General features: G+C 45.0%; 2 protein-coding genes across 3 annotated transcripts in view; both read right to left on the bottom strand.

The window, feature by feature from the left end:
• Positions 1-2729: 2729 nt before the first annotated feature.
• The window catches only part of fam114a2 (family with sequence similarity 114 member A2), a 508616-nt gene continuing 483845 nt past the window's right edge, over positions 2730-27500 (bottom strand). Inside the window, exon 15 of the mRNA XM_061056148.1 lies at positions 2730-2744. The gene's annotated coding sequence lies outside the window, so the exon portion shown is untranslated. The remainder of the gene's footprint in view (positions 2745-27500) is intronic.
• Positions 17331-27500, bottom strand: part of sgcd (sarcoglycan, delta (dystrophin-associated glycoprotein)) — a 282814-nt gene continuing 272644 nt past the window's right edge. For both annotated transcript variants that reach the window (XM_061056170.1, XM_061056169.1), the window contains 2 exons: positions 27161-27284; positions 17331-18119 (listed from right to left, as the gene is read on the bottom strand). In XM_061056170.1, coding sequence (XP_060912153.1) covers positions 17934-18119; positions 27161-27284 — 310 coding nt within the window. In that variant the 3' untranslated portion in view covers positions 17331-17933. The remainder of the gene's footprint in view (positions 18120-27160; positions 27285-27500) is intronic.

Here is a 27500-nt window from a genome sequence, read left to right as displayed (position 1 = left end):
AGAACTACAAAACAGAGCAGAGCCAAGTGGTGCTGCTGGCACGCCCCGGTGACAGAAATTGAGGGTTACTTATCACAATGACTTTATTTATAAGTCATGTATCTTTAAGGATCACTTGAATGCATCGCTCCAAACTTTATGCCAGTTTGTCTCCATACTGAGCCCTCATTGGTTAGACTTCATGTTACCCAGAATCCACTGAACACGCTTCACTCTGACGCACAGACGGGATATAAAACATGTCGGAGCTGGGTGTGGAGACGTGAAATATTCTCCCAGCAGCAGAGCAGATGCTGATGTCTTCAGGTTTGTTGCTGCTGATGAATAATTAAAGGCACGACGAGCTTTTCCTGCTTTCTGACATTACAGGATGCAACATCTTCTTCTGTTTCTCTGTGTGAGCGTCTGCCCCCCCCCGTGTGCAGGTTGTGTGTGTGTGTGTGTGTGTGTGTGTGTGAGAGAGAGAGAAATACAAAGATCCATGCTATCTGTCTTTGAGCGAGTGTTTTAATTACGGATGCTAATTGAGCTGTTAAGCCAACCTCTGGCTTGATTACACATCCTCTAACTGCTCTCTGGGTGTGTGTGTGTGTGTGTGTGTGTGTGTGTGTGTGTGTGTCAAACATTCAGGTGATGCATATTCGTCCAGGCTGCACCTCTCTAACTCCTTTTTCATTATAAATCTGTTTGAGAGTGTCAGAGACGGATCTCTACCAGCTCCACAGTGCCTTATTCTACAGCCATCGTTTGACCTTTGACCTCTGTGAGAGTCTGTGGATGATGCTCACCAGAGTAAATTACAGTATATATTTGTTCATATAAAGAAGGCTTCCAGATAACTCACTGTCTTTGTCGTTTTCAAGCTTTTGCAAAATAAGCGAGGATATTTTTTCTAAAATTGCTTCAAGCGATGGATTTAAAATATCACTTCATCAAATATCTAGTTAACTTTCAACAGTATAAAAACCATGCAGATTCTGCTTTCACACAAAACAAGAGATGAGGCAGCTGCTCCAGACTGAATGATTAACAAAGATTAAGCCTGTGTGTGTGTGTGTGTGTGTGTGTGTGTGTGTGTGTGTGTGTGTGTGTGTGTGTGTGTGTGTGTGTGCTGCAGAGGGAGCCTCGTCTGTTGGTAGAACAGGACGTCTTTTTGTAATCAGAAGCAGCAGGAGGTAGAAATAGAGTCTGTAGAGACTGAGGAGAGTGATGGAGGAAGATGTTTGTTTGTGTTTGTGTGAGATGACGTTTCTCACAATGTGAATCTCTTTCACTGTGGAACTATCGGGACGAATGAATAACACACCTCTCACAGTAAACCCATCATCCTCGGGCGAATACGCGGTTTCTGTCGGCTGGAAGATAAAGATCTGTGAATGAACACTGATCCAGAAGATCTGATGTTTGGATGAAGACAGAGAGGGAACGACACACCGAGTGAAAACAGAAGAAATATACACAAACAGCAGCCAGTATGTCCTCCTTCTAACTTTGGATTTCTTTGGGCCAGAGAAGGTAGGCGACCCCCACACGGCTGTTTTGGATGCCCCTCGGTTTGTCAGATATGAGAGCAGTTATCAGGTCAACAGGTGTTGCAGCGATGGAAGCGGGCAAGAGAAGTGGTTCAGATAGAAGTGATTGTACCCGACCTAAAAAGCCTCTGCATGTTTCTAATAAGCTCCACGAGCAGAAACGTGCTCAAACTAGGATCAATATTGGAGATGCTTTTGAAAAATGGAGAGAGGTTAGAACACAGAAAGGTTTACAGACCCATGCAGAGCTGGATAAACACTGAAGCTTCAGAGTCCACCACATGGTGACCTGAGTGAGCATCGACTCTAGAGAGGAGGGGGGGGGGGAGACAGCTCTCTATGATGTTTAGAATTTAGACTGCAGTACCCATTTTAAACACTAGGGGTCAGAGTTACATACTGCTACTTTAAGTAAAGAAAACAGACTACTGCCCCCTGCTGGTTTTCAGGGTAATTATCTCTCATGTGGCTTAATGCACAACTTTTGGCTGCAGTCTTTGTGGTGCGTTCAAGTGCACATCCTTTGCACAGACAGAAGCTCCACTCACTCAAACCCTCCCTCTTCTATTCCCACCCTAACTCCCCTCTCCACATATCTCCCCCACTCACTACTTTACTAACCCATCTATCACATCCTCCCTCCCTCTCTCTGAAACCATCAAGTTTATCCATCCTTTAATTTTCCATTCCTTACTCCCCCTCTCCCTCCCTCACTGACTTCCCCTCTCAGTCCTTTATATCCCCCCTCCTTCTCTTGTGACTTCCTCTCACACTTCCTCCCTTTCCAGTTCTCCTCCTGCATCCATCACCCTCTCCCCCTCCTCCCTAAATCCAACTTTCTCCCTCACTGAATCATCTGTGATCCCCCCCCCCCCCCCCCCCCGGCCTCCAGAATCCAGAATCTTCTTCTTCTTCTTCTTGTTCCAAAACAAACATGGCCGCCTCTCTCAGAGCCCCTCCACGTCTGACAAACACTCAAACAGCTCGTACTCGTCTGTCAGTTGGAGCGCTCGACACGGAGAAAAACAACTTTTCTAAATGCAACATAATCTCCTCTAATATTCTGCCTCGATCTGCCGAGTGTCAGGAGGCGACGCGGGGAAACAAATTACGCCGCAGAGGCTGTTTTTCTTTCTCTCTCCCCGCAGCGACCTGATGTGTGCGTGAACTCAATTAATGCCGGGTGGAGAGTTCAGCTGTCAGTTTGAGGCGCTGACAACACACTGCGGCGTCCACACACATTTCAGAGACACACGTGATGTATGCACAGTCAGACAAATGGAGACATGAAGGCACAGACACACCGTCAGGGAGACTTAAAAAAGAAGAAACAGTCCATTTATTATTATTATATTATTTATGATAACATGCTGCAGTAACACCACAATTTCCCAGTTTGGGATCAATAAAGTAATTTTATTCTATTCTATTCACAACATGACTTTAAGGAAGAGAATGATGCACACACGTCGTACACACCATCATGTGTCTGCAGGTTTTGACACATGATGGTTTTCACCCAAAGAAAAAAACACATTTTTTAATGTTGGAGATTTACTTTTATTAAAATGAGTGCACAGGATATTTTGCATTTTTCAGTCGGGTTGCTCTGCTGCTCTGTGAATAAACTTTACCTTTATTTACAGCATCCCATTAATTAATAAACTTTACCTTTATTTACAGCATCCCATTAATTAATAAACTTTACCTTTATTTACAGCATCCCATTAATTAATAAACTTTACCTTTATTTACAGCATCCCATTAATTAATAAACTTTACCTTTATTTACAGCATCCCATTAATTAATAAACTTTACCTTTATTTACAGCATCCCATTAATTAATAAACTTTACCTTTATTTATAGCATCCCATTAATCCAGCCACATATACCCAATAATTCACTTTATTTTTAGTCTACATCTGTACATTTAGTAATTACTGTACATAGCACAGATTCTTGCACTTTCTGCTTATTGCACTTCTGGTGAGATGTCAAACCTCATTTCGTTACTCTATACTTGTATATGTGTAATGACAATAAAGTTGAATCTCATCTCATCTCATCTCATCTTCTTACTAACTTACAAAAAGACTGAGAGGAAATCTTGTCATTTCAAAGACCATCAGCTGGTTCTCTTCAGGCCGTGTTTCAGCTTGTTTTGCTTCACAGACTGTTTTTATAATCAGGTAACCACTCGACGCTCTCGCTGTAAGAGAAACATATCAACATGAAGATACGATCACTTTTTAAATCTGTAACGGGGGGAAGTGAAATCAAAGTCTGCATCGAGTGAATAAAAGAGATGAAACTCCTCTTCTATCGTCCGGACGCTGACGGTTCATAGACAGTTTGAAAGCTTTACATCGATCTTGAAGGGATGACCATGTTTCACTCTCCTGATTCTTTCTTCTCTCACAGTCTGAAAGCAAAAGTAAATGGATGTTTTTTTTTTTAACGAGGACATTAAATAATAAAAGAGTTTTTCCTCCCACAGCTCTCAGAGTTGGAAACACTCGAGCACATTAATGATGGAAATAATCTGCAGGTTTTTCTTGTTCATCACCGGAGCTCAACACACCTGGTTTGTCAGTAAGTAGAGAGACTTTTTATTATTCTGCATTTCAGTTATAACAGTCCTGTCTGAAGACGTTACCATCAGTTAATCACTCTCAGAGAACAAAGACGGTTTTGCACCTTGAAGGAGCATCGCCCTCAAAGAAACGACCGCTGTACCCTTGATATGGGGAACATCGTTGTACCCTAGTGGTTTGTATCTTAAAGAAACCAGTCTGGTACCCAGTAGCTGCTGGTGCGCTCCTTGGGCGGGGGACTATTTTTCACATTTTGACAGGGATGTATATCTTAGTTTGTTAGCTTGATGCTAACACATACTGTAAAATAGCATTAACTGGCTAACAGAATTAGCATAGCCGTAACTATAGTATGATACAATCTATTTAATTTAACAAACATCACCACATGCACTCGTACTAACTCGTACAGTGGGGGTGCATTCATTGTTCTCCAAGGGGGCAAAATGTATCACAGATGGACCAGGATGTATTTTTAGTTTGTTAGCTTGATGCTAACACATACTGGAAAATGACATTAACTGGTTAACAGAATTAGCATCGGCATAATTGTCACGTAGGCAATGATGTATTTGACTCAACATACCCGACAGACGACGCCATCTGCCCTCGTACTGACAGACGTATGTTTTCTAAACTCTGTGGAGATGAACCTCAAAAAACTGCTGAGTCATGCTAATCTGGTCTGTTGCTCAGATCCTTCTTTAAAAACAGTCAAGAGTCCCCTGGATGTGTGCCGACTGTTGAAGCCAATTTCACCTGGTGGCAGAACCTGATACTGCAGCAGCATGCGAGGCCACTCATAAGCTGACATCGAGAAAAAGACGCTTATAAATCAGAGCATACCTCATTTTAAATACATCAACATCCCGACACAAACACTTCTGTCTCCTTCCATCTCACTCATCTTCTCACATGTTTTTCCTCTTTCCTTCATTGTTTTCTTTCTTTTCTTCCCCTGTTCTCTTTGCTCTGCCTTTTATATTTGCAGACAAACAAACCAACAAACCAACAAACCTGATAAAATCTGGGCGTCCCATTTCATCAGTTTGAACTCAGAAGCTCTCTAAAAAGATCTCCCTGCATGTTCTTGTTCTGTCACCTCCCTTTATCCTGGTCCCATCTCTTCCTGTGACACCTTTCCACCACTAATGTGTCTCCGAGCTAATGTGATTATATCTGAAGTGAAGAGCGGAGCATCCATTAAATGAATAAAGCAGCAGAGGAGAGAGAAGAGGCGAGGCGCTAAACTCTCTCTGGAGGGAAACTCAGGCAGATGTTGAGATGAAGGTTTGGAACTCAACTGACCTTCTGACTATTTCCCAAAGATAATCTTCACTTTAAGGCAGGTTGATGATTTTATACCTTACATGTTTGAAGTCTCCGCTCTACTGCTCGTCATGCTCTCAGTGTGCACAGGATGAAACATGTGCAGGTTACGTTTTTTGCTTCCTGCAGCCGGTAAAGGCTTTGGCGCCCACCGAAGGTCAACGGGTGCAACTGCATTGTCGTCCAACACACAGTTCTGTTAACTCCTCCCCCTCTTAGACGACGTGCATGTGTTGACAATCAGAGGGCGTTAAAGAAAACATGTCCACTGACAAGGTTCAGTAATATAAACAGACTCTGCTAGCGTCTTCAACCCGTTGTTTGCTAACTGTTAGCATGTGGAGTTTGTGTATTTGTATTCACCTGTTACCATGACGACTGAAGGCCATCTGAATAAAATCAGCAGGGATGTACGCTCTGCTTCTCGCTCGCTCACTCGCTCTCTCTCTTCTTAGCTTCAGAACAAACACCTAGCTGTGGGAGTGTCACCCACCTGGGGGAGGGGCTACTGCTCCTTGTGATGTCATGAAGGGAACATCTCCAAACGGCCTGTTTGAGCACACATTTTCTTTCTAAAGTCAGCAGACGAATCATTTATTCCCGTGCTTGGAGTCACAGATGTTCTTGTGTTCCAGTTAGTTCAACCTGTTATTTTCTAAAGCACCGTAGCGAGCTGCAGAGGTTGGATAAATCTGATTTCATTTTGTTTCCTGATGACATATTTAAATGCGGGACATAAATGCATGCCCTCTAAATCATATCTGCACACAGTGTTGATATGAGACGCATGTTAATGTCAGCCGATATTAAAAAGCTCCTTTGTCTCGCTCTGTTTACAGACACCACAAGGCAGGAAGCCTCAGTGGATATCATCAGTCTCCCTTTCTCTCCCTTTATAACATTTTTATTCTCTTTACAGCCACACAGAGCAGCCGAGCGTCCTCAACATCAGCCTCTAATTACAGACTTTATATCCCTCGACCTGTGTGGATTTTGCCCTCAGGAGGAGAATCAGTTTTGAATAATTGTATGCTTCATTATATTTACTGTTGCACACATTACATTGAATTAATTTGATTATTATTGAAGTTGAAATCAAGGACTTATAAATGGTTAGTTTTGCTTTTCTTAAAGAGGAAATTAAAAAACACTGCCGTACTTTTAAGGCTTACTACTGACAGATTTTCAGACCGAAACAAACCCTCTCTTTAGACCCCATTTCATCCCTCAGCTCCTTTCTATTTGTTTGGACCAGAGAAGGTAGGCGGTTTCAAGGCGACCCCCCACACGGCCGTTTTGGACGCCCCTCGGTTTGCCAGATATGAGAGCAGTTATCAGGTCAACAGGTGTTGCAGCGATGGAAGCGGGTCAAGAGAAGTGGTTCAGATAGAAGTGATTGTACCCGACCTAAAAAGCCTCTGCATGTTTCTAATAAGCTCCACGAGCAGAAACGTGCTCAAACTAGGATCAATATTGGAGATGCTTTTGAAAAATGGAGAGAGGTTAGAACACAGAAAGGTTTACAGACCCATGCAGAGCTGGATAAACACTGAAGCTTCAGAGTCCACCACATGGTGACCTGAGTGAGCATCGACTCTAGGGGGGGGGGGGAGACAGCTCTCTATGAGGTTTAGAATTTAGACTGCAGTACCCATTTTAAACACTAGGGGTCAGAGTTACATACTGCTCCTTTAATTAAAACATATCTCCAGGTTGTAGTGTTTCAGTTTTTTATAATGTAAGGACACAGAGGAAGAACCAATAAGAATAGCTCCACTGTCCCTTTCTCATTAGAAGTGTTTACAGCCTCACAAAAAACTCAGTTCTATTGATCTGCTCTTTCAGAATATCAGCGTGGCCCTTTGAGGTTATAAAATGACCATTAAATGACAAACGCAGTCCATTGTTTTGGTGTTATTCCCACAAATTGCTGCTCCTCTCTGTATTGATGGAGGTAGAAGTGAGTTTTATCCAGCAGACTCGCTCTTGTTCTCCAGCCCTCCGTCACTTCGCAGCCAATTAATTCACAGCTTGATCTGCGTCCCTCCTGCTGTTCAGAGCCCCATTTCATCAGGCTCTTCATCATGTCAACAAACAAAAGTTTAGAGAATCAAAGCCTGGAAACGCTCAGCTAATGCACCCGACTAATTGTTTAATATCAAGTGAATTAGCAGTTTGATTAGCTTCAGGTGTCAAAATACAATGTTCCCTAAAACAGAGGTTTGGTAAGTAGCGTAGGAAAAGTCAGGCGCATATTTTGGCCATTACTCAACAAACAACCTTCCTTTAGAAACACAAGAGTACCCTTCAAGGTACTCTTGAGGGTCCCAATCAAGACACCAATTTGTAACTGCTTCAAGGAACCCATTGGTGTCTGTTTCAAGGAACCCATTCATCTTTTACAAGGAACCCATTGGTATATGATTCAAGGTACCCATTAGTGCCAGCTTCAGTTTAATATCCTTTAGTGTCTTCTACAGGTAAATATTGTTCAAGGTACCCTTTAATATTCCTGTCAACATACTTTTTAAAGTCTCAGTCAAGATACCAATTTGCATCTGTTTCAAGGTACCCTTCAACATTCATAAGGTGCTAATTGGTTTATGTTTCAAGTTAACTATTAGCATCTTTAATAAGGTATAAATGTGATTCAAGGTACCCAATACTGCCTGCTTCAAGACTTAGTGTCAGTTTCAAAGTATTTTAGTCTCTTCTATAAGGTGGGTATTGGGGTCTTAAGGTACCCGTTAAAACCCTGAGATGGTACATTTCAGGGTCTTCCCCGTAACACCAGTTTGTGTCTGCTTCAAGATACCCATTAACATCTGTTCAAGCTTACCTTCAACTTTCATAAAGTATGCATTGGTGGATGTTTCAAGGTAACCTCGAGGGTCTCTATTAAGATACCCATCAGCCGAAGGAGACATGTTAGCATCCGTTTCAAGGTACCCTTTAGCTTATTTTATATATGGTTCCCTTTGGTATGTTTCAAGATACCTAAAAGTTCCTGTTATAAGGTACCCTTTAGTGTCTGTTTCAGAGGGTTTTAGTCTCTTATAGGAGGGGAGTTGTGGTGTATGTCTTAATGTTCCCTTTAAAACCCCATCAAGGTACTTTTAGAGTCTTGAACAAAACACCAATTTGTGTCTGCTTCAAGATACTCATTAGCATCTGGCTAAAGGTACCCTTACCTCTCATGAGGTACCTGTTATTTGATGTTTAAAGAGACACACACACCAAAACGGAGCGTTCTGAGAGAGCTGGTTTCTACAGGGTCACAAACCTCCTCTGGTGCTTGATTCATGTTATATTTTGACCAAAGCACAGCACAGATGTTTCATTTAGACCACAGGGGACTGTTTGAAAAGGTGGAGGAGGGGACTGTTTGAAAAGGTGGAGGAGGGGACTGTTTGAAAAGGTGGAGGAGGGGGACTGTTTGAAAAGATGGAGGAGGGGGTGATATGTCCTCTGTAATGAGAACATGCTGAAAATGTGGTTTATTTTTATGGAAACTAGGAAGTAAAAGATGCTTGAAGACTCTACAGTCACAATCACTCCAAACTTTCTTGTCAGCATGAAAGAGCCGTTATTCAGTGTCGACAGAGATTCGGGCCAATGGCGTCCTTTATGGCTCATAAAGTGACTGACCTGAACATGAGCTGCAACAATGCCTTTTAAATAGATGTTCGCCCACATCACATCATTTAGTTGCTGTTTGGTCAGGCATGAATGGGACCTTTGTGTCCTAGAGAGAACACAATTTTTTCCTCTGTAGGTTATTAATGCGACTCCGCGCAGTGCATGCTGTGACAGAAAAGTGGAACAGTTTCTGATCAGAACCAGAACAGAGTACGCCGCCTCAGGCAAGAGAAAGGAAATGTTTGCACCTCATCGCCTGCAGGGAGAGGAAATATTGACATCACCGAAAGCTCAGAGTCAGCACAAACTGAAACGACTGATCACAATGGTGTGAAAAAGGGCGAGAAGATTGGTTTGTTGTGGTCTCTTCTGTGAGGCCGACAGCTTGACCAGAGAGGTGAGAGGTTTGATTTCTGCAACTGTGCAGTAAAATAAAACAAGCAGCAGAACTGGAGAAACACTGCATGGCTGCAGTTAGAGGTTAAGAAGTTTTACAGGGCGTTTTTTTTTTCAGATTTTCTCAGATCGCTATAGCTAGAGGGCTAATGTAAGCCTGCCTGCCTCTTTCCTAATCACCACTTTAAATCAATTAATTCAGCCAAGTGTGATCTGACCTAAAGGTCAGAATATGAACACACACTGAGCAGTGATTATGGTTTTAAAGGAGCAGTATGTAACTCTGACCCCTAGTGGTCCCACTTCCATCGCTGCAACACCTGTTTGTTTGACCTGATAACTGCTCTCATATCTGGCAAACTGAGGGGCGTCCAAAACGGCCGTGTGGGGGTCTCCTTAAAAGCGCCTACCTTCTCTGGTCCAAACAAATCCAGAGCATTCAGGAGCAGAATCTAAAGTTAGAAGGAGGACATACTGGCTGCTGCATTGTTGTCAGAGAAGCCAGCACTTCAACATGTTTCCTTAATGTCTGAATGAAAATAGACTCGCAGTGTATTTAAAACAGAGCAGAGCGTAATGGCGCTGCTGGTGGACCGCAGCGTTCTCAGTGGAAACAGGAGCATTGACCAAAGTGGCAGCAAACGGCGGTGTAGTGGACAGCGCTGACTGATCGCGGTGCACACAGAGTAGGAGTACAAACCGACTGAGGGTTCAGTGCAGACTTCACACCATGAACTTAAGACACGACTTGTACAGCGCTGCAGCCAAAAGGCCAGAGGAAATTATTCAGCTTTCAAAGAATTCTTTAATTATATTTCTCATAAAATTGCTTTTTATTCTAAATTTAAATTACTGTCTGATCCTTGTGGCATGACGTGCCGCGGCGCACATTGCCCCCAGCTATGGTGATCAATCTGTGAAGTCAACGAACACAACTTAAAAATGTAGGCATTACATTCAGCAGACAAAGAGATGAACTCACATGTATTTCAGTTTTCTCTCAGTAAAATCCGCCTCCTAAAGTTCTTCATCCTCAGCTTTTCAGCTTCTCGTTCCATTGATCAAAGAGCGGAGTCATCCGGAGGAGAGCGCGTCTTTGTGAGAAGCAAAAAGAGCGTCTCTTAAAGGCGCTGCTTCAAAGTGAAATGGCACCAAGACACTCAAAATCTTCCGACTGCCTTTGTGCTGCAGACGCCAGACCTTGAAAAGTCCTCCGTTTGCGATTAATGTCGGCGAAAAACTCGTCAAAACCCCCCGATAAGTGATGGTTCAAGTTGGCATATCAAATGTGTGATTGATGGAGAAGCTAACTTTCATCCTTTAATACTTTAATTTCTTATTATAAAGAAAAAGAGGGGAAGTGGGTTTTGCTAAGAGCATTCAAATCAGACTCTGTTCCAGTCTGCTTCAGATAATATCAGATACTTAAAGATGTCTGCAAATCTGTCACAGTGCAAAGGCTTTAAAGACACGCTGAAATGAGCATCGTTTGCAGTGTATGTGGAGCTCGAGGTTAGCCGCCGCTCACTGAAGATTGGCTAATGAGCTGACCGGCCGAAGCCCATTTTCTCAGGCCTCCAGCAGCTCAGAAAATTTGGATCAAACGGCGTCTCTGTGCAGCCCGGCCTCGCCTTCATAAAGCCGAGAGAAGGCGAGGAGCAAAGCTTAATCTGAGGTGGCGACGGTTCAGTGGGCTGATAACACGGCAAACAAGAGAGGAGGCCTGACCCGGAGTGAACTCTGCCGCGGCTCAGTGAGGGGGTCGGCTGAAAACGACCAAATTAAAATGTGCTGAAGGAAATTCAAGTTTAAGCTGAAGCAAAGTGGCTGCAGCACATTTGTCTGTTTCTCGGGGTCAGACTTGCCTTTGAGGAAACGGGCAGCTGTTGCTGCTTTTAGCATCTCGATGACGATAGCGGCTGTGACTTATAAGAAGATGTTGAAGGCCCGCACTTACATAACGGTCTGCGTTTCACTCCTGCAGAACACAAGCAGACAGGTCATGGAAGGAGGAATAAAAAGCTTCATTAAGGCCGTGCACAAAGCTCCGGGGCTCGTTTCGGCCGCCGCTTTTATTTTGCACGTCTGCTGCTTTTACACTCAGAGACAAAGAAAGGCTGCATAAAGTTTCCAGAAAGCAATTTCACACATGTGATTACTCATGTGCCGTCAGATGGATAACACCATGAAGATGATGAGGACAGCAGTGAAATGTGCAGACTGGTTTAATCATGAAGCAGCGGGAGATAAAGCGCAGAGGACTGCTGTCTGATGACATTTGGGGAAGATGAAATCCAGCATCACTCTTCCGTGTTCCAGTTTCTGTATGGATCATCAGAGATACGATCTGACAGCATCGTGGAATAACGGCAGCACAGGACGCTTCGTCTTCAACATTTTTTGGAGTTTTTTAAAAAGTAGATTTAATCGGGATTAGAAAAACTCTGAAGATATATCGCATCCATCACGGACCCAGCAGTCTCATGGAAGTACAAGATTATATTTTCAAGATATCGTCATATCGTCATTAATTGATAAGAGAACGCGAACGTGAAATGTCCTGAACGATTTGATGTTTGAATGAGTTGAATCGGTTGAGCTTCTGTTGTGTATGCGTCTTTTTCTTGAGTGTGTAAAGGAGTGAAAATAATGTTGCAAAGCTTTTGGGGGTACCTCAAGGTTCAATTCTGGGCCCACAATTATTTACCATATATATTAAATGCCTTGGACTTGATCATATTCTTCTTTTCATTTTTAAGCTGACGACAGCGTTATTTCCTGCTGTGCGTCTACGCCTGCACAAGGCGGGCTACACACTGGACTATCTTCAAATCTTAAGCCGATATTAAAAATCGGGGGAGACCTCAGACATGAGGACAGTTTGATGTTTAACATTATAATCCTCTGAACGCACACTAGACCAAGAGTTCCCAAACTTTTCCTGCCTGACCCCCTAGAGGTGCCAGAGACTGGGGACCGACATCGTGGAAGAGCGTCTCATCCAGACACTGGAGAAACAACAAAAAAAAAGTGAAGAATGCTTCATAGCCAATTACTGTAGAGACAGAGTATAGGGCGGGTCATTCCTTTGCTAACCTTAATATTGTGAATCAACAGGGATGTAGAACTCAGTATATTTGTTTTACCTGCGTTCACCCCGCACTACACCACTGATGATAAATAAAGAAAAACAACCTGCAATCTGACAGCAGGTAAAAAAACTGACGACCTGATCTCATCGTGTATCATGGATTAAAAAGAGATGTCTCTTTAGCTCACTGTCCTCCGCTCCCCCTGCACGCTGAGCGCTGCCGCTGCAGCAGAAGAAGAAGAAGAAATGTTTGTGCTGCAGATAAAAAGGGATTAAGTCCAGTGATGAGCGCCTGAGGGAGGCGACGACTTCCTGTTTCTTTCAGGATGTTTTTTCTTAAATCAGACTGTCAAACTTTTCTCTCATCGCCTGAAAGCAGCTTCTGAACTTCTGAGAACTTCATCTGCATTTAGACTTCAGCGCTGTGCGACGTCATGTGATGTACCTGAGGTCGGAAACGATGACCAGCACTGAACATCGACAGAAACAAAGCCTAAAACACGGAGAGACGTCTGATGAAGGAAGATCCAACGACTGCTGCAAGCGACTTAAACAACTCCTTTTTATTTTGGTCAGCAGCTTCAGACGGAGGAATGAAGAAATAAAGATTCTCGATGGACGATGTTCTGACCCCTCGTTTGAAAACCAGAAAGCAAAGTACAGAGAAATATACAGCGCTGCTTTACAGGAAGTGATTCAATCAGTGTTACTGATCTTTACATGACTCTGACTCTGAGGCCGAGTCCACATGTAGGCGGGTACTAATCATTTGCTCGCCATTCCTCTGCAATGACCATTTCATTTACAAAGTTGTCCTGCACAAAACCAGAAGTCCGACCAGGTTTCTTCCAAACCTGCAGACTTTGGGGGCGAGGTTTGTGTGGTGGGAGTGTTGTCTGAAGCAGCAGTGACCTCCGTCGTCCAATCAGGCGTCTCAGGAGTCTGAATGTGGCGTTTTATTTTGAAATTGACCGGATGCTCTGTGCGTGACACAGCTTGGCACGTTCTTGTAGCGTATTTGAAAAAGAGAAGTGTGTGTGAGCATGTTAAAAGTCCAGTTAGCATCGTTAGCACCAGCGCTAGTTTGGTTACGTCTGCCATCGCACTAATATCATGTAAACAAAAGAGACAGCATCGCACGATGACGTCACACGGAGGAGAAACCGCCGCACAGCGTGACGTTACAAGAACTAAACGCTGTTTCCTCGTCTTCACACAAACACCTTAAACTGAGTTTCTGAACATCTTCACCCTGGAAGGAGTTTTACTAACGGAGAGTTTACAGAGACCTGAAACACAGTCTGTGTACGAGAGGTCAAAACATACAGGAAAAACTACGATAAAAAAGTACCCGCCTACATGTGGGCGGGGCCTCAGAGTCTTTTTTTTAGATTCTTTTGACTCGGTTTCTTTGAATGAACAAATTTGGAATGAGTTCTTAGAAAAGAGTTATTTGATGAGATCGATCGCCTTTCTGATTTATCTTCACTGGATCAAACATGAACTCAGTTTTAGAAAGATGTTGTTCGCTCTTCCTGTTTGTTGTTTTTGCAGCTCCTGCGTTACCCCCCCCCCCCCCCCCCCCGCCTCTCTTCCTTCCTTCTTTGTGTGTTTGCGTCTCTGAGAATCAGCCGACATGTTCTGTGGAGCAGAAGAAGAAAAACACGAGCTCACCCCGACGACACACAGATTCAAAACACACAGCACACTCGGAGGGAATGCAAAGACCTCGGGCCGACAGAACAACAACAACAACAACAACAACAACAACAACAACAACAACAAGGAGGAAAAGGAAACAGAAGAAGAAGAAGAAGGAGAGCAGGTATGTGTTCGTGTCAAAACAAACCAGCGAGTTCTCCACAGGAAACCTTTGAATACATCTCTGTACATCACAAATATAACCCTTCAACATGAGTGTAAACACACACACACACACACACACACACACACACACACACACACACAGACACACAGACACACACACACACACACACACACACACACACACACACACACACACACACACACGCACACACACACACACACACACAGACACACACACACACACACACACACAGACACACACACACACACACACACACACACAGACACACACACACACACACACACACACACACACACACAGACACACACACACACACACACAGACACACGCACACACACACACACACACACACACACACACACACACACACAGACACACACACACACACACACACACACATACACACACACACACATACACACACACAGACACGTCTTAAAAAAGACTTTCTCTACGTCTGTCTGTACGTCTCACATTATTTACATAGAAGCGTATAAAAATCAGATTTCTTCTCGTGTACTTGGAGTCAAAAAACCAGAATCATCAGACGAGTTCATCTTGAAATATTTCTGAAGTTTTTTAATTTGCAGCGACGCCGAGAGACAGCGAGCACGATGGCCCACCTGACTCTTTAAGAAGGAGACGTTTAAAACAAACATACGATGTTAAATAAGAAGCTGTAGAACGCCATGACCCCGAGATTCCATCAGATGCGTGGTCGGTCCGTCTCTGCCGCCGCGGCAGCGAGCTCAGTGTGTCCCAGTCTCCGAGCTGTCCTCCCAAATCAGAGACTGGGAGATCTTGAACGCAGCATTTCTCTTAACCTTGTTGTGCACACAGTCTGTATATAACATGGACGTAGTCTCAGTGACGTCACCCACATGTTTCTGGAGTGAAATTTTGAAGCCAAACGACAGCAGTCTCCATATTTGAAATGCTGACTCTACCAAACTTTCCATCGCTGCAGTAACAAGCGAAGAGGCGGAGCTGAGGTGGGGCTTTAGCCTCCTAGCTAACAGCTACGACACGCCCGCCTGTAGGTCAGAGAAGCCACGCCCCTTATTGTGAATATCTCTTATTCTTCATGAATTAAAAGTGGATGAGTTAAAAAAAAAAAAAAAATGACAGTGTGTCGAATGAAGCCATGAGCTACTCAGTCCCAAAAAAATGTTTATTGAACCTTTCATGAAATAAACGACACCTTCAGACACCAGATTTAAAACCGAAGACGAGAAAAACTGAGACTCTAAAGATCCCAGGCGGGAACATGATGGAGAAATGATCTGATCTGATAATCCAGCTCGATGTCAGACCCCCTCAGTTAAACTCCACAAAAAAACAAACACAGTAACACACACACATGTTGTCACACAGGATATCTGAAAAGCAAAGTAACATGCACGTCCTCTGCAGAGTCAGGTGCAGCCAGCAGGGGGCGCTGCAGGGAGGCGTGGCTGAAGGTCTTTGCATTCACACACACACACACACACACACACACACACACACACACACACACACACACAGGGGGGGGGGGGGGGGGTTTGTGGATGGGATGGAAGTGAAGAGAAATCAGTGATGTCACTCGCTGATGCTAAAGAAAGTGTGTGTGATGTGCTTCTTGGACATAAGGCACAGCGCCCGTCGGTCACAGAGCGGCTCGTGGTCACGTCGGGTTTGAATCCCGTTTTGAAAAAGTCTCAGAGCAAGAAACGAGCCGGGTGATCACCGCTGAGGTCGAGGAACACACATGACATGGGTTTTAACGGAGACGGGTTACGACTGAGGTTGTTGTTGTTCATGTTTTTAGTTGGAAGGGGGCGGGGCTTCGGCTTCAAAGAACATGGAATTAAAGGTCACAATAATAGCAGTGCTGTCGGATCAATTAGGATCACACACACACAGAACTACACACTTCAGCCTCGCTCAGACTGCAGGATCATCGGGCCGACTTGAGGGTGTTCCTGACTCGAGGCGGATCAGAACCGATGAGTGCACCTTTAAGAAAAAGCTAAAGACCCAGCTCTTTCATGAATACCTACTAACTTAATGATGATGGTCTCCATATTATTGATGATGATGATGGTAATGACGATGGTTTTTGTTTGATAACGACGACTTATAAGATGGTTTCTATACTGATTAGAGCTCTCAAGAACTGCCCTCAATGTTGTGCTTTGCCTCTGGTCACTTCCTGTCAGCACCTGTGTGTCCAATCAGACTCAAAGCTGATCGTTTGCTCTTACTCACATTGTTCCCTTTTTTCTAGATCCTTGCTTGTGTTGTTCTTACTCTCTGATGTACGTCGCTTTGGATAAAAGAGTCTGATAAGTGAAATGTAGAATTGTAGAAATGTATTGTGTTATGTTTGATATTTAAGATTTAAAATCTGACATCATGAAAGGTGCTGGAGGAAGTCGTGTGACGACAATAAATGAAAGACACCAGAGAGTAAAGTGGACAGTAGAGATGCAACCCGCACAATCTGACCTCCAGCTCCCCCAGACATTTCTTCACCTAAAACTAAAACAAACCAACCCCCCGTAGCTTTGTTAAGAATGATGCAATACAAACAGTTTGTGTCGAGCAATTTCTATTTCAACTAAATTACATTTTGAATATCCTGTTTTTTAAAAACTGCATCCATAGAGAGTCCTCTCATTCGATATGACATCAGGTCATCGTCATGTGGCTGTGAAGTGTGTGAAAACAGAAAAGGAAAAGTGGATCTTAGACGAGGAGACGAAAAAAAGGAAGGGGAGAGGCCTGTTGCCATGGTGATCACCCGACTGATTCTGGTGCTGAGACGCTCACGAGGGAGAAGGGGACAGATCAGAGCGTCTCCTCCAGTAAATCAACATTTATACTCTCAGGTTCCAGCCGGAGGCTCGTACGGGCGACGTGTGTGTGTGTGTTTGAGTGTGTGTGTGTGTGTGTGTGTGTGTGTGTGTGTGTGTGTGTGTGTGTGTGTCAGTGGGATGACGATGACGTTCCCTCTCTGATCTCACTCGTATTAAAAACTCTTTAAAACCTGAAATGTGTCACTTTTCTTCTGTTCATGTTATTCAGTTTAAAATCAAAATACCCTCCTCCCCCCCTCCCGGCCCCGCCCCCTGTTCAGTAGAAAGAGCTTAGAGGAGTGTGTATAACGCTCAGTGGTGGTGGGGGGGGTTCAGTGTCCCATGTTGCCTCAGAGGTTCTTTCACTCTGAAAAGTACAAAAGTAAGGGAGAAAATATTTTAATAGCATTGAAATATTGGCACAAAATATCAGCTGTGAGCAGCTTCATCCAAAAGGTTTCCATAGCGATCAGTCCGAGTGTTTGTGATTGTAGTGTGTGTCCATGGTCAGCAGCTCTGGCAGTCTTTGAAGTGTTTGCTGTGAATCCGTCCAAAAGAGGCGACATGTGATCCTCTCGTCCACACCCAACGAGCGAGTGTGTGTGTGTGTGTGTGCGTCTGCAGGATCTCTGTGTATTTATGTGTACGGGCGGCGTTCAGGGTCCTAGAGGCAGACGTTGTTGCTGATCTGGCAGGTGGATCCGGTGCCGGCCTGGGACAGGAAGAGCCTCCCGTTGGGGCAGACGCAGACCTCGTAGACGGTCTGCCTGGTCCCGGAGGACGAGGAGCTGCTGGAGGCCTTCCCCTCAGGCAGCCGCATCAGACGGATCCTCCGAGCGTCCAGCGTGATCTGAGGGACAGGAAGAGGACACGGGTCAGAGCGGACATCAAACAACACATGAACCGTGATGCGATGTGACCTTTAGTAACTTCTCGTGTAATAAAATGGCCACCAAGCCTTTTCTGCAACATTTTGGAGTAAGTACTTTTAACCACATTTTTTTGGAAATAACCGCTGAATCCGGTATGTAAGTGATGTCTGATGTCTGAGGTTTGTTTGTAGAAGTGTGTTCCTGCATGATGATTTCTATCGTGTTCAGCGAGGTCGACAGCGTGCAGTTTCTGTGTCGCTCTTTTAGTTCCGTCTGTTTTCTCTTTGCGGAGTTAGCTTTCCTGCTAGCTACAGCGCGCTAGTCGAGCTCTCAGCCTGCTGTCAAAGTTGTGAAGTATCCTAAGAGACCCGCAGACCGCTGGTCGCGCCGCCCGACTCCGCTGGTCGCGCCGCCCGACTCCGCTGCTTGTTACCTTCACTAAAGGACTCTTTTTTTTTTTTTTTTTGAAGATTTATTTTTGGGCTTTTTTTGCCTTTAATTTTTAATCTATTTTTTTATTTTACAGGGACATTGCATATTAATGAACATTTCAGTAAATATGCCAGAGTTAGCCAAAAGGCTCATTTTCATCTGTTGTCCCTGGACAGATTTTAAAAAAGGCTCCCTAAAAAAACCAAATTCAAACATCGCTTAAAGCTACAAAAATATAAATATCATGACATAATGAAGCAGCCACAGGAGAAACAAATACATAAACCATGCAGGATACACATAAAGCAGCATTTGGTTAAATATAAAAAATGTATCTCATGCAGACGTGGAGCAGCAGACAAACAATGTACCAAAAAAACACATAAAAAATGGAGTAAAGGAGAGAGAGGACAGAGGATAGAGCTGGAATTCAGGGAGAGAGAGAGAGTGGGGAATGACATGCAGGAAAGGAGCCACAGGTCGGATTTAAACCTGGGTCGCCCGCTTGGATGAACACAGCCTCCGTACATGGGTCCACTGAGCCACCAGCGCCCCACTAAAGGACTCTTTCAATCACAAACTTTTCATTGTTTTCTGTAAATGCAGCGTGATGACGTCATGACGCGCAGCTAGCCTGGTCTGTTTCCATGTATGCAATACTGAGTATACAGATGGCGTGCAGTGTGGGACGGTGGTGGCTACATGCTCAGTAACGATGGCGTGTCAGCCTCTTACTCTGGTATGATGATCACAGCCGTGTATAAGATGCATTAAAAGTGTAGGGAGGGTTATTTAAATGCCATCTCTGGTTTCATCCATCATATCTCTTTGAAATATTCATCGCAGCAGCAGAACACGGTTTGTGTTTTTAGCGTCGAGGAAGCGACCTCATCACTCCTCAAAAGTTTGACTTTACATGCAGAAAGGCGAGGCGTGACGGGATGATGGCGTGAAGCCAGCTGCAGCCGCCACTCGTCACATGAAGCCTCTAACGGCCCACGCCATGACGGTCGTGATCCTCGCTCACATTCAACTGAAAAGACTGAAGCGCGTTTTCTTTCTTCAAACTCATCTTCCTCCTTTCATCTCTACCTCGGGTAACCCGCGCCTCGTCTCTCCACCTGCTCTCTTTAGCTTTCTGCTTCTCGGGTCGTCTACCTCACAAGATCCAGCTCGCACTAATAGCGCCCGCCCGCTCCTGACGCCTTAGCACGCCGCGTTGTTGGATGCACAGAGCGCTCTAAGTGGTCTTGATGTTGAGAGGCTCGCTCCATAAAAGCATCTCTCTGGTTTTCTCAGACGGCGGTTCAGGTGTGCTGAAGGTTTTTTTTACATCCACACTCCTCACACATTCAGAGCACAGCGAGGGCCGGCCGTGTTTAGAGGTTAAAGGTCACGAGTTTGATTTGCAGCTCGCAGCCTCAACAGAAATAATAATGCGAGGCAGAGTGACATTCGTGGTAAAAGTCACCCAGAATGCATCAGTGTGGCATCATCTCTGTGGAGAAATGTCTCACAGACTGAAGAGGTGGAAAGCTACTGGATAGGAAATCATCTAAAGGTCATCGCTCTGAATCCCTGAAGCGGGACCAGGACACATTTAAGTCTCTCCAAATTGAAGAAAGTTGGAGTATAAACTTGAGATGGACCAGAAAGTAGATATTTACTGCACCAATCAGAAGATTACACCTCCTACATTTGATCTACAACTCTGCAGAATTGTTCGATTGCCTCTCCTCCTGTTCAAATGACTCTGATGTGAAAGCAAACACACTGAAAGGTCCAATCAGTGAGCTGTGTAGAGAGTGAGATGATAAAGGTATCTTACTATCTGATCATTAAGGAAACATGTTGAAGTGCTGGCTTCTCTGACAACAATGCAGCAGCCAGTATGTCCTCCGTCTAACTTTAGATTCTGCTCCTGAATGCTCTGGATTTGTTTGGACCAGAGAAGGTAGGCGCTTTTAAGGTGACCCCCCCACACGGCCGTTTTGGACGCCCCTCTGTTTACCAGATATGAGAGCAGTTATCAGGTCAACAGGTGTTGCAGCGATGGAAGCGGGCAAGAGAAGTGGTTCAGATAGAAGTGATTGTACCCGACCTAAAAAGCCTCTGCATGTTTCTAATAAGCTCCACGAGCAGAAACGTGCTCAAACTAGGATCAATATTGGAGATGCTTTTGAAAAATGGAGAGAGGTTAGAACACAGAAAGGTTTACAGACCCATGCAGAGCTGGATAAACACTGAAGCTTCAGAGTCCACCACATGGTGACCTGAGTGAGCATGGACTCTAGAGAGGAGGGGGGGGGGGGGGCAGACTAAGAAATGGTATAGAGCCAATATCAGCTCACTAATCTAAATAATGCAGCAAAAATGAGGAACTAACACTAAATCATCCAGGAGACCCCGTAACAAAGAGCAGGGGCTGCAGGGCCCCTGGAGGAGAAACTACCCAACAGCCCGAGTTAGACTCAGAGAGAGACAGGAAATAAGAGGCAAACACACAGGAAGTAGTTTCTGTCATGCAGACTGACACACACACACACACACACACACACACACACACACACACACACACACACACACACACACACACACACACACACACACACACACACACACACAAACACACACTACTACAGACTCAAACACAGGGAGACGCTCTCACTACCTCTGAAGGGGAGATCATGAGTCAGCACAGCACAGAGATGGAGATGACGGACAGCAGCGTCCAATCATAACAGAGGAAATAATCCCAATCAGACCGAACCACTCAAAGAGACCTCCAGTTCTCTTTGTTGATTCTCTAAATCATGAAACTCTAAATTAATCTCTCGTCAGCATCAGACTCTAAGCAGACGCTACGCTGTGACAGCGTTTAACGTCAGCTGGGCTGTTGTTCACTTCCTCATTCCAAGATCGGAAACCAGCTTAGCCGGGTGTCCTGCAGAATAACCACCGACTGGAGGTCAGAGGTCAGACTACAGACTGCTGTCGAGCGCAGTATGCAGCACATACATCGTTTGATAGAAGTCTGCAGGAGGCGGTTTTGACATCAGAAGAAAAGGAGAGAGAGAGAATAAAGACGAGAGAGAACGTCTCAGAGGTAAAAATAACGGGATTAAATTCTGGCGGCGGTCCTGACCGTCCTCTCTGCCAAAACATTTTATAAGCCTCCAGGTGTTGGACGGTGGACAGGATGTCCTCCTCCTCCTTCTTCTTCTTCACATTGTTTCAAACTGCACAACGCCATCAGGAGACGATATCCTTTGTTTCTCTGCAGCGTGGTCGATTCAGGGAGAACCAGAACGCCACGCCCAAGAGATGGATGCTGAGACGTCGGTATTTACCGAACGCCATCCGGAAAGTGCTGAATCATTACTGACGATCAAACAGAGTCAACAGATGGCGCTGTCTGCATCAGACCAGTGGTTCAAACTCTGCATTAATTGGTGTGTGACGCAACGGGTCAACAGGAAGAAGGTCGAATAGTAACGCCAAACGCAGTCAGACTTTGGACCTCTTTCACCAGCTGTTCTTAAGAACGCCGGCGCCATCTTCAGCCCTCCGTGTGGCCTCTCCACAACCGCTTACTTTCTGCTACCAGCGTGTGTTTCTGAGTGTCTCAGGGCCCTGCGATTCAACTTAAGAAGACGAGGAGAGAAGCGGTCATTCTGACGGAGAGTCTGCGCTCTGGAGCGTTTGTGCTCTGAGAAGAAAAGTGCTGCACGTCCGTCCTGTCTCTATGACAACGGCCGCTGTATGAGCGACGCTGCTCCGTTACTTTTTACTGCACGTTTTATATTTGAGATCGTTTATTTCTCCGATCAGACACGGAGCGAGGAGGACGAGGGTACAAGACGCGATCTGTCGGTGACAAAACTACAGGGAACATCAGACATTTGGAAAACAGCGGCGATGATGTCAACAACGCCTTTCTGAAAAGTTGAAAGATTTTCAACTTGAGCGCTCAGCTTGTAAAAAAGACGCTGGCCGCTTTCTGCTGCGAAAAAAAAAAACGCCTGGTGGACACAGAGCCTCAGAAATCTTCTTCATAACTTCTTAAACTCTTTCTATGTGATTTTTCACTCTTAAATATAAATCAAGTATCTCCTCTGAAAATAACTCTGTGAGTCATGACTGTCTACAATGGGTGTAACACCCGAGTCCCACTGTCTGTGATGTTTTCAGAGTTTTCAGAGTCCTATCTTCACTTTGTTTACATCGCCTGGACGGCCGGCTGACTCCTCCCCTCGTGTATAAAAGTTGTTTAATTGAGGGACTAGAGAAAAGAAGAATAACATACTGTACTCACTGCTTAACTGTGTTTCTAGATCACGCTCATTTCAGGTAAATTTACATGCAGTGTGAAGATACGAGCAGAATAAAGATCGCTAGCATTAGCATGCTAACACAACAATGCAGCGCCAGTTGTTTTGGTTTCATGCTGGTGCTCAAGGGAGACATCTGCTGGATCAAAAAATCACATATAAAGCCTTTAAGTGAAATCGTATGGATATTGTTTGTGACATATTGGTGAATGAGGGCAGTAGATTCTCAGCTGGTTCTTGTTTACTGGGACAAAGATGGCCGTCCAGTTAAATGATCGAGCTGCAGCTTCACTGGAAACAAAAACTGAGTGACAGAAGAGAGTAAATGTGAAAACCTTGTCCAGCTGAAAGGAGAACAAAAACCCCAAAGGGGGTACAGTCTATGTTTCACAGATCATTCAGCTCATCTCAGGAGCAACAGGAGTGAAACCCCCCTCCCCCCCACACATTGATTGAAACAAGTTGTCTCTCTCCCACAGACACAAACCAGTCCTGCATGAAGCCCATCTCTCTGCCCTTTGCTTCCCAGCGGCCTCCCGGGGCGCCTGCAGAGCGGAGGAGGAGCTCTCAGCCATAAAAAGGTAAAGGAGCCATTACGGGGCTCCTCGGGGGGGGCATCGCAATCAAATGACCTGGAACACTTTTAAAGAAGAGTCTCAGCTGACTCGTCTGACAGCTGCTGTTGAACAAATCTTTCACCACGAGGGGCCCAGACACAACCTGTGTGTGTGTGTGTGTGTGTGTGTGTGTGTGTGTGTGTGTGTGTGTGTGTGTGTGTGTGTGTGTGTGTGTGTGTGTGTGTGTGGCTGGATGATCTTCATGTGTGTAGAGTCGAGGTCGATGTGCAAGAAAAGGACAAAAGACAGCAGAGAGAATCAGTCCCATGATTCCCCGCCAGCCTCGACCTCATCGTTTGTTGTTGTTTTGATTGAGGGCCCCCTGGTGGTGAAAATTACACACTGCACGCTTAACTTGTAAAATGTAATCGGATATACCCCGGGTCACTTTATATGAAGTGACAGTGTGCTATAAACCGTCAAAACAGTGACCCTCCACCCCAAACCCCCCTGCTGAAGGAGCTCTGATTTGACCGTAGTCATGACGACCAGATGAAACCGAAAATATGTTTACAGAAGAGCTAATGTATCCGAGTATAATCAACATGACGTTTTTTTATCACAGCAACAGGACGGCAGCTTCACGCTTCATGATGCAGCGGCCTTTGACCTAACATCCGGTGTTTCCACGGCAACCATAAACATGGCCGGTCTGTCATGGCAGCCGCCGAGACAACACACGTCCCGCGTTACAAGCATGACATGAAGGATTTCTCTGGCTTTGATAACAGTTAGAAATATATAACATCAGTCCATTTTTAATCAATTTAATATTTCAGTGCAGAATTAAAACATCTTCTCTCGTCTAAGCGGTGAACACTCGAGGCGCTAAGCGAGGCGTAGGGCGGATTGAGTCGCTTGATTTGACATACTGCAGCATGTGCGGTCTGTTGTACTGATGACCCCTCCAGGGTGCACCAAAGTGGTCCATGTGCAGTCGAGTGTGTGTGTGTGTGTGTGTGTGTGTGTGTGTGTGTGTGTGTGTGTGTGTGTGTGTGCGTGTGTGTGTGTGTGTGTGTCTGTGTCTGTGTGTGTGTGTGTGTGTGTGTGTCTGTGTGTGTGTGTGTGTGTGTGTGTGTGTGTGTGTGTGTGTGTGTGTGTGTGTGTGTGTGTGTGTGTGTGCATGTGTGTGTGTGTGTGTGTGTGTCTGTGTGTGTGTGTGTGTGTGTCTGTGTCTGTGTGTGTGTGTGTGTGTCTGTGTGTGTGTGTGTGTGTGTGTGTGTGTGTGTGTGTGTGTGTGTGTGTGTGTGTGTGTGTGTGTGTCTGTGTGTGTGTGTGTGTGTGTGTGTGTGTGTGTGTGTGTGTGTGTCTGTGTGTGTGTGTGTGTGTGTGTGTGTGTGTGTGTGTGTGTGTGTGTCTGTGTGTGTGTGTGTGTGTCTGTGTGTGTGTGTGTGTGTCTGTGTGTGTGTGTGTGTGTGTGTGTGTGTGTGTGTGTGTGTGTGTGTGTGTGTGTGTGTGTCTGTGTGTGTGTGTGTGTGTGTGTGTGTGTCTGTGTGTGTGTGTGTGTGTGTGTGTCTGTGTGTGTGTGTGTGTGTGTGCATGTGTGTGTGTGTGTGTGTGTGTGTGTGTGTGTGTGTGATGAAGGTCTGACTGATGGACATTTGAAACACTAATGGAGCAGAAAGCGTCTAATTATCTGAATTGACCATCACGAGTTCAGCCGGCTCGTTTTGGACCACACGGCGGTGAAAAGTGCGAGAATATGGGGATGTGGGCGGGGCTTCAGGCTGCTTCTGGAGATACTTTTAATTGGACTTAACTGGATTCAAGGGCACCTTCCAGAAACAGCCTCCCTCTCTCCCTCTCTCCCTCTCTCCCTCTCTCCCTCTCTCTCTCTCTCTCTCTCTCTCTCTCTCTCTCGCTCGTCCGGCTCGTATCAGCCGCCCGTCTTAATGTATGAAAGTGTTTTTGTGGGAAACTTTTAAACACTTTCTTCTCACTAATCCTCCCTCGCTGATTTGAACAGATCTGACATAACACGACTGCTGCGACGTTAAGGTGGGAAATCCTTTTATCAGCCGAGGAATGATGTGTGTAACGAATTATAGGAGGACGGTCGGAGGAATTTAGGAGCAGGGAGGAAGGGGCGGGGCGGGGAGGGCATGTCGATGAATGAGCGAGTAGGAAAGAAGACGGCGTTTAAAGAAAGTTAAAGACAGAACGAGGACACAGGGTGGAGGAGGAGGAGGAGGAAAGGAAACTTCTGAAGGATTCAAAGTGAGGATGAAAACAGTCAGCGTCTGTTCTCCGTCGCTCTGCTTCTCTGTGAGGCTCGGACTCGTTCTGGTGGACGTCCAGCGGGTGGAGAATCAACAGCAGACAATTAGCCAAATGCTGCTCGGTGCTGGCGGAGGGAGCTCGCTATTGTTTGGCTAAAAATAAGTTTGGACAGCAGAGATATTGAATCGAGATGGAGCCGTGTGAGCCAGAATGGCCGAGGGACAGAGAAGTTAATTTAGCTTTCCGGTACGAGAGAGAGAGAGAGAGAGCAGACGCTTCTTTCTGTGTATTGATATTTCATTTTTCTGCACACATGAAGCCTCCACATTTGGTGCAGAATATGCCATATACTCGGTCCTGCAGCAGGTCGCAGCAGCCATGCATTCAGTCTGAAGGTAGTTTCTGATTCAGGAGTTCATTATGGATGTTACATCAGCTGAGACCGTTCCAAACGTAGGCAGAGGTGACTCCTTCAGTCCCTTGTTTTACATCTCTACTCAAGACATTCTTTCATAAAAATGCTTTTACTCTGTGACTTCGGTAATTGTTATTTTTTTAAGTTTTATTTTATTAAGTCTGATTTTGTTGTCTGCTTGTTTACGCTCTGCCTGTTGCTTTAATCGTCTCTCTGCTATTATTGTCTGTTGTAAAGCACTTTGTTACTTGTATAGAAAAGTGCTTTACAAATAAAGTATTATTATTATTATTATTATTACTGTAGCTACTCGTAGGTGTGACGTCCTCTGTAAAATGTGGTTGTCATGGTGATGGTTTCGAGAGGTGGGATAAGTTGGAGGAGGATTTCAGGACTGTTAAATGACCTCATGTTGTAGTTGGAGATTTAACCACATGATTGTCTGTTTTTGACGTCATGTTGATAAAGTTATGGAATATCCGATCAGGATGCCGTATGTGGTGTTTTATTTTGAAATTGACTGGACGCTCTGTGTGTTTCCTCGTCTGACTTCCTGTCTGGGTCGATCTATTCTGTCCAGCTTGACTCGTGCCTGCAGAGGGATGGACTGTCAATAAATAGACTGGCAGCATATTTGAAAATGAACAGAGTGTAGCGGCGCTGCTGGCACGCTCCAGAGACGGACCGTGGGGCGATGGGACCATGTGGAGATTCAGAGGATCAGACACGAGAGGAAACACTGCATTAAGAAAAATGCTGCTCACTGATTGGTCACATGAAGTTAAAACCTAATTTCTGTGATAATATGTTGCTTAGTTTGGACGCTATGCTCTGCTAGTTAAGATGAACCTTATGTCTCCATGGTAACCAAACACAAAACACACTCGACTGTTAACACACACTGTCGGGTTAATATCACGACAACATGTTGGGACGTTTCTAAAACACAAACTCTATCGTAGAACACGATATCCTGTCAGACGCGGCGAGCAGGTTTCACAGACCTCTCCGTCTTTGGACTCCAGTCTCAGCTCGTTCCTGCAGATGGCCTGGATGTCTCCGGCCTCGGCCAGGATCTGGATCCCTTTAGGAGCCTCCATCAGCAGAGAGCGAGTGGGAGACTCCAGCCTGGGAACACACAGAGACTCAAACAGTTAGGGATGATGAAGGAAACATATACGAGTACATCGTTTGATTTACAAAACATCTGAATAAACTCTGTGAATGTATTTTTATGAAGATGTGTGAATCTAATTAATGACCTTAACGCCCCCATCTGAGATCTTTGGTGTGCCCTCTAGGGGGACCTGGACCCAGGTTGGGAACCAAAGGTTTAAAGGACTG

Source organism: Labrus mixtus, chromosome 14 (assembly GCF_963584025.1).
Source record: "Labrus mixtus chromosome 14, fLabMix1.1, whole genome shotgun sequence".
NCBI lineage: Eukaryota > Metazoa > Chordata > Actinopteri > Labriformes > Labridae > Labrus > Labrus mixtus.
Note: the sequence above shows the minus strand (reverse complement) of the source record. Positions and strands in the feature narration are given on the sequence as shown.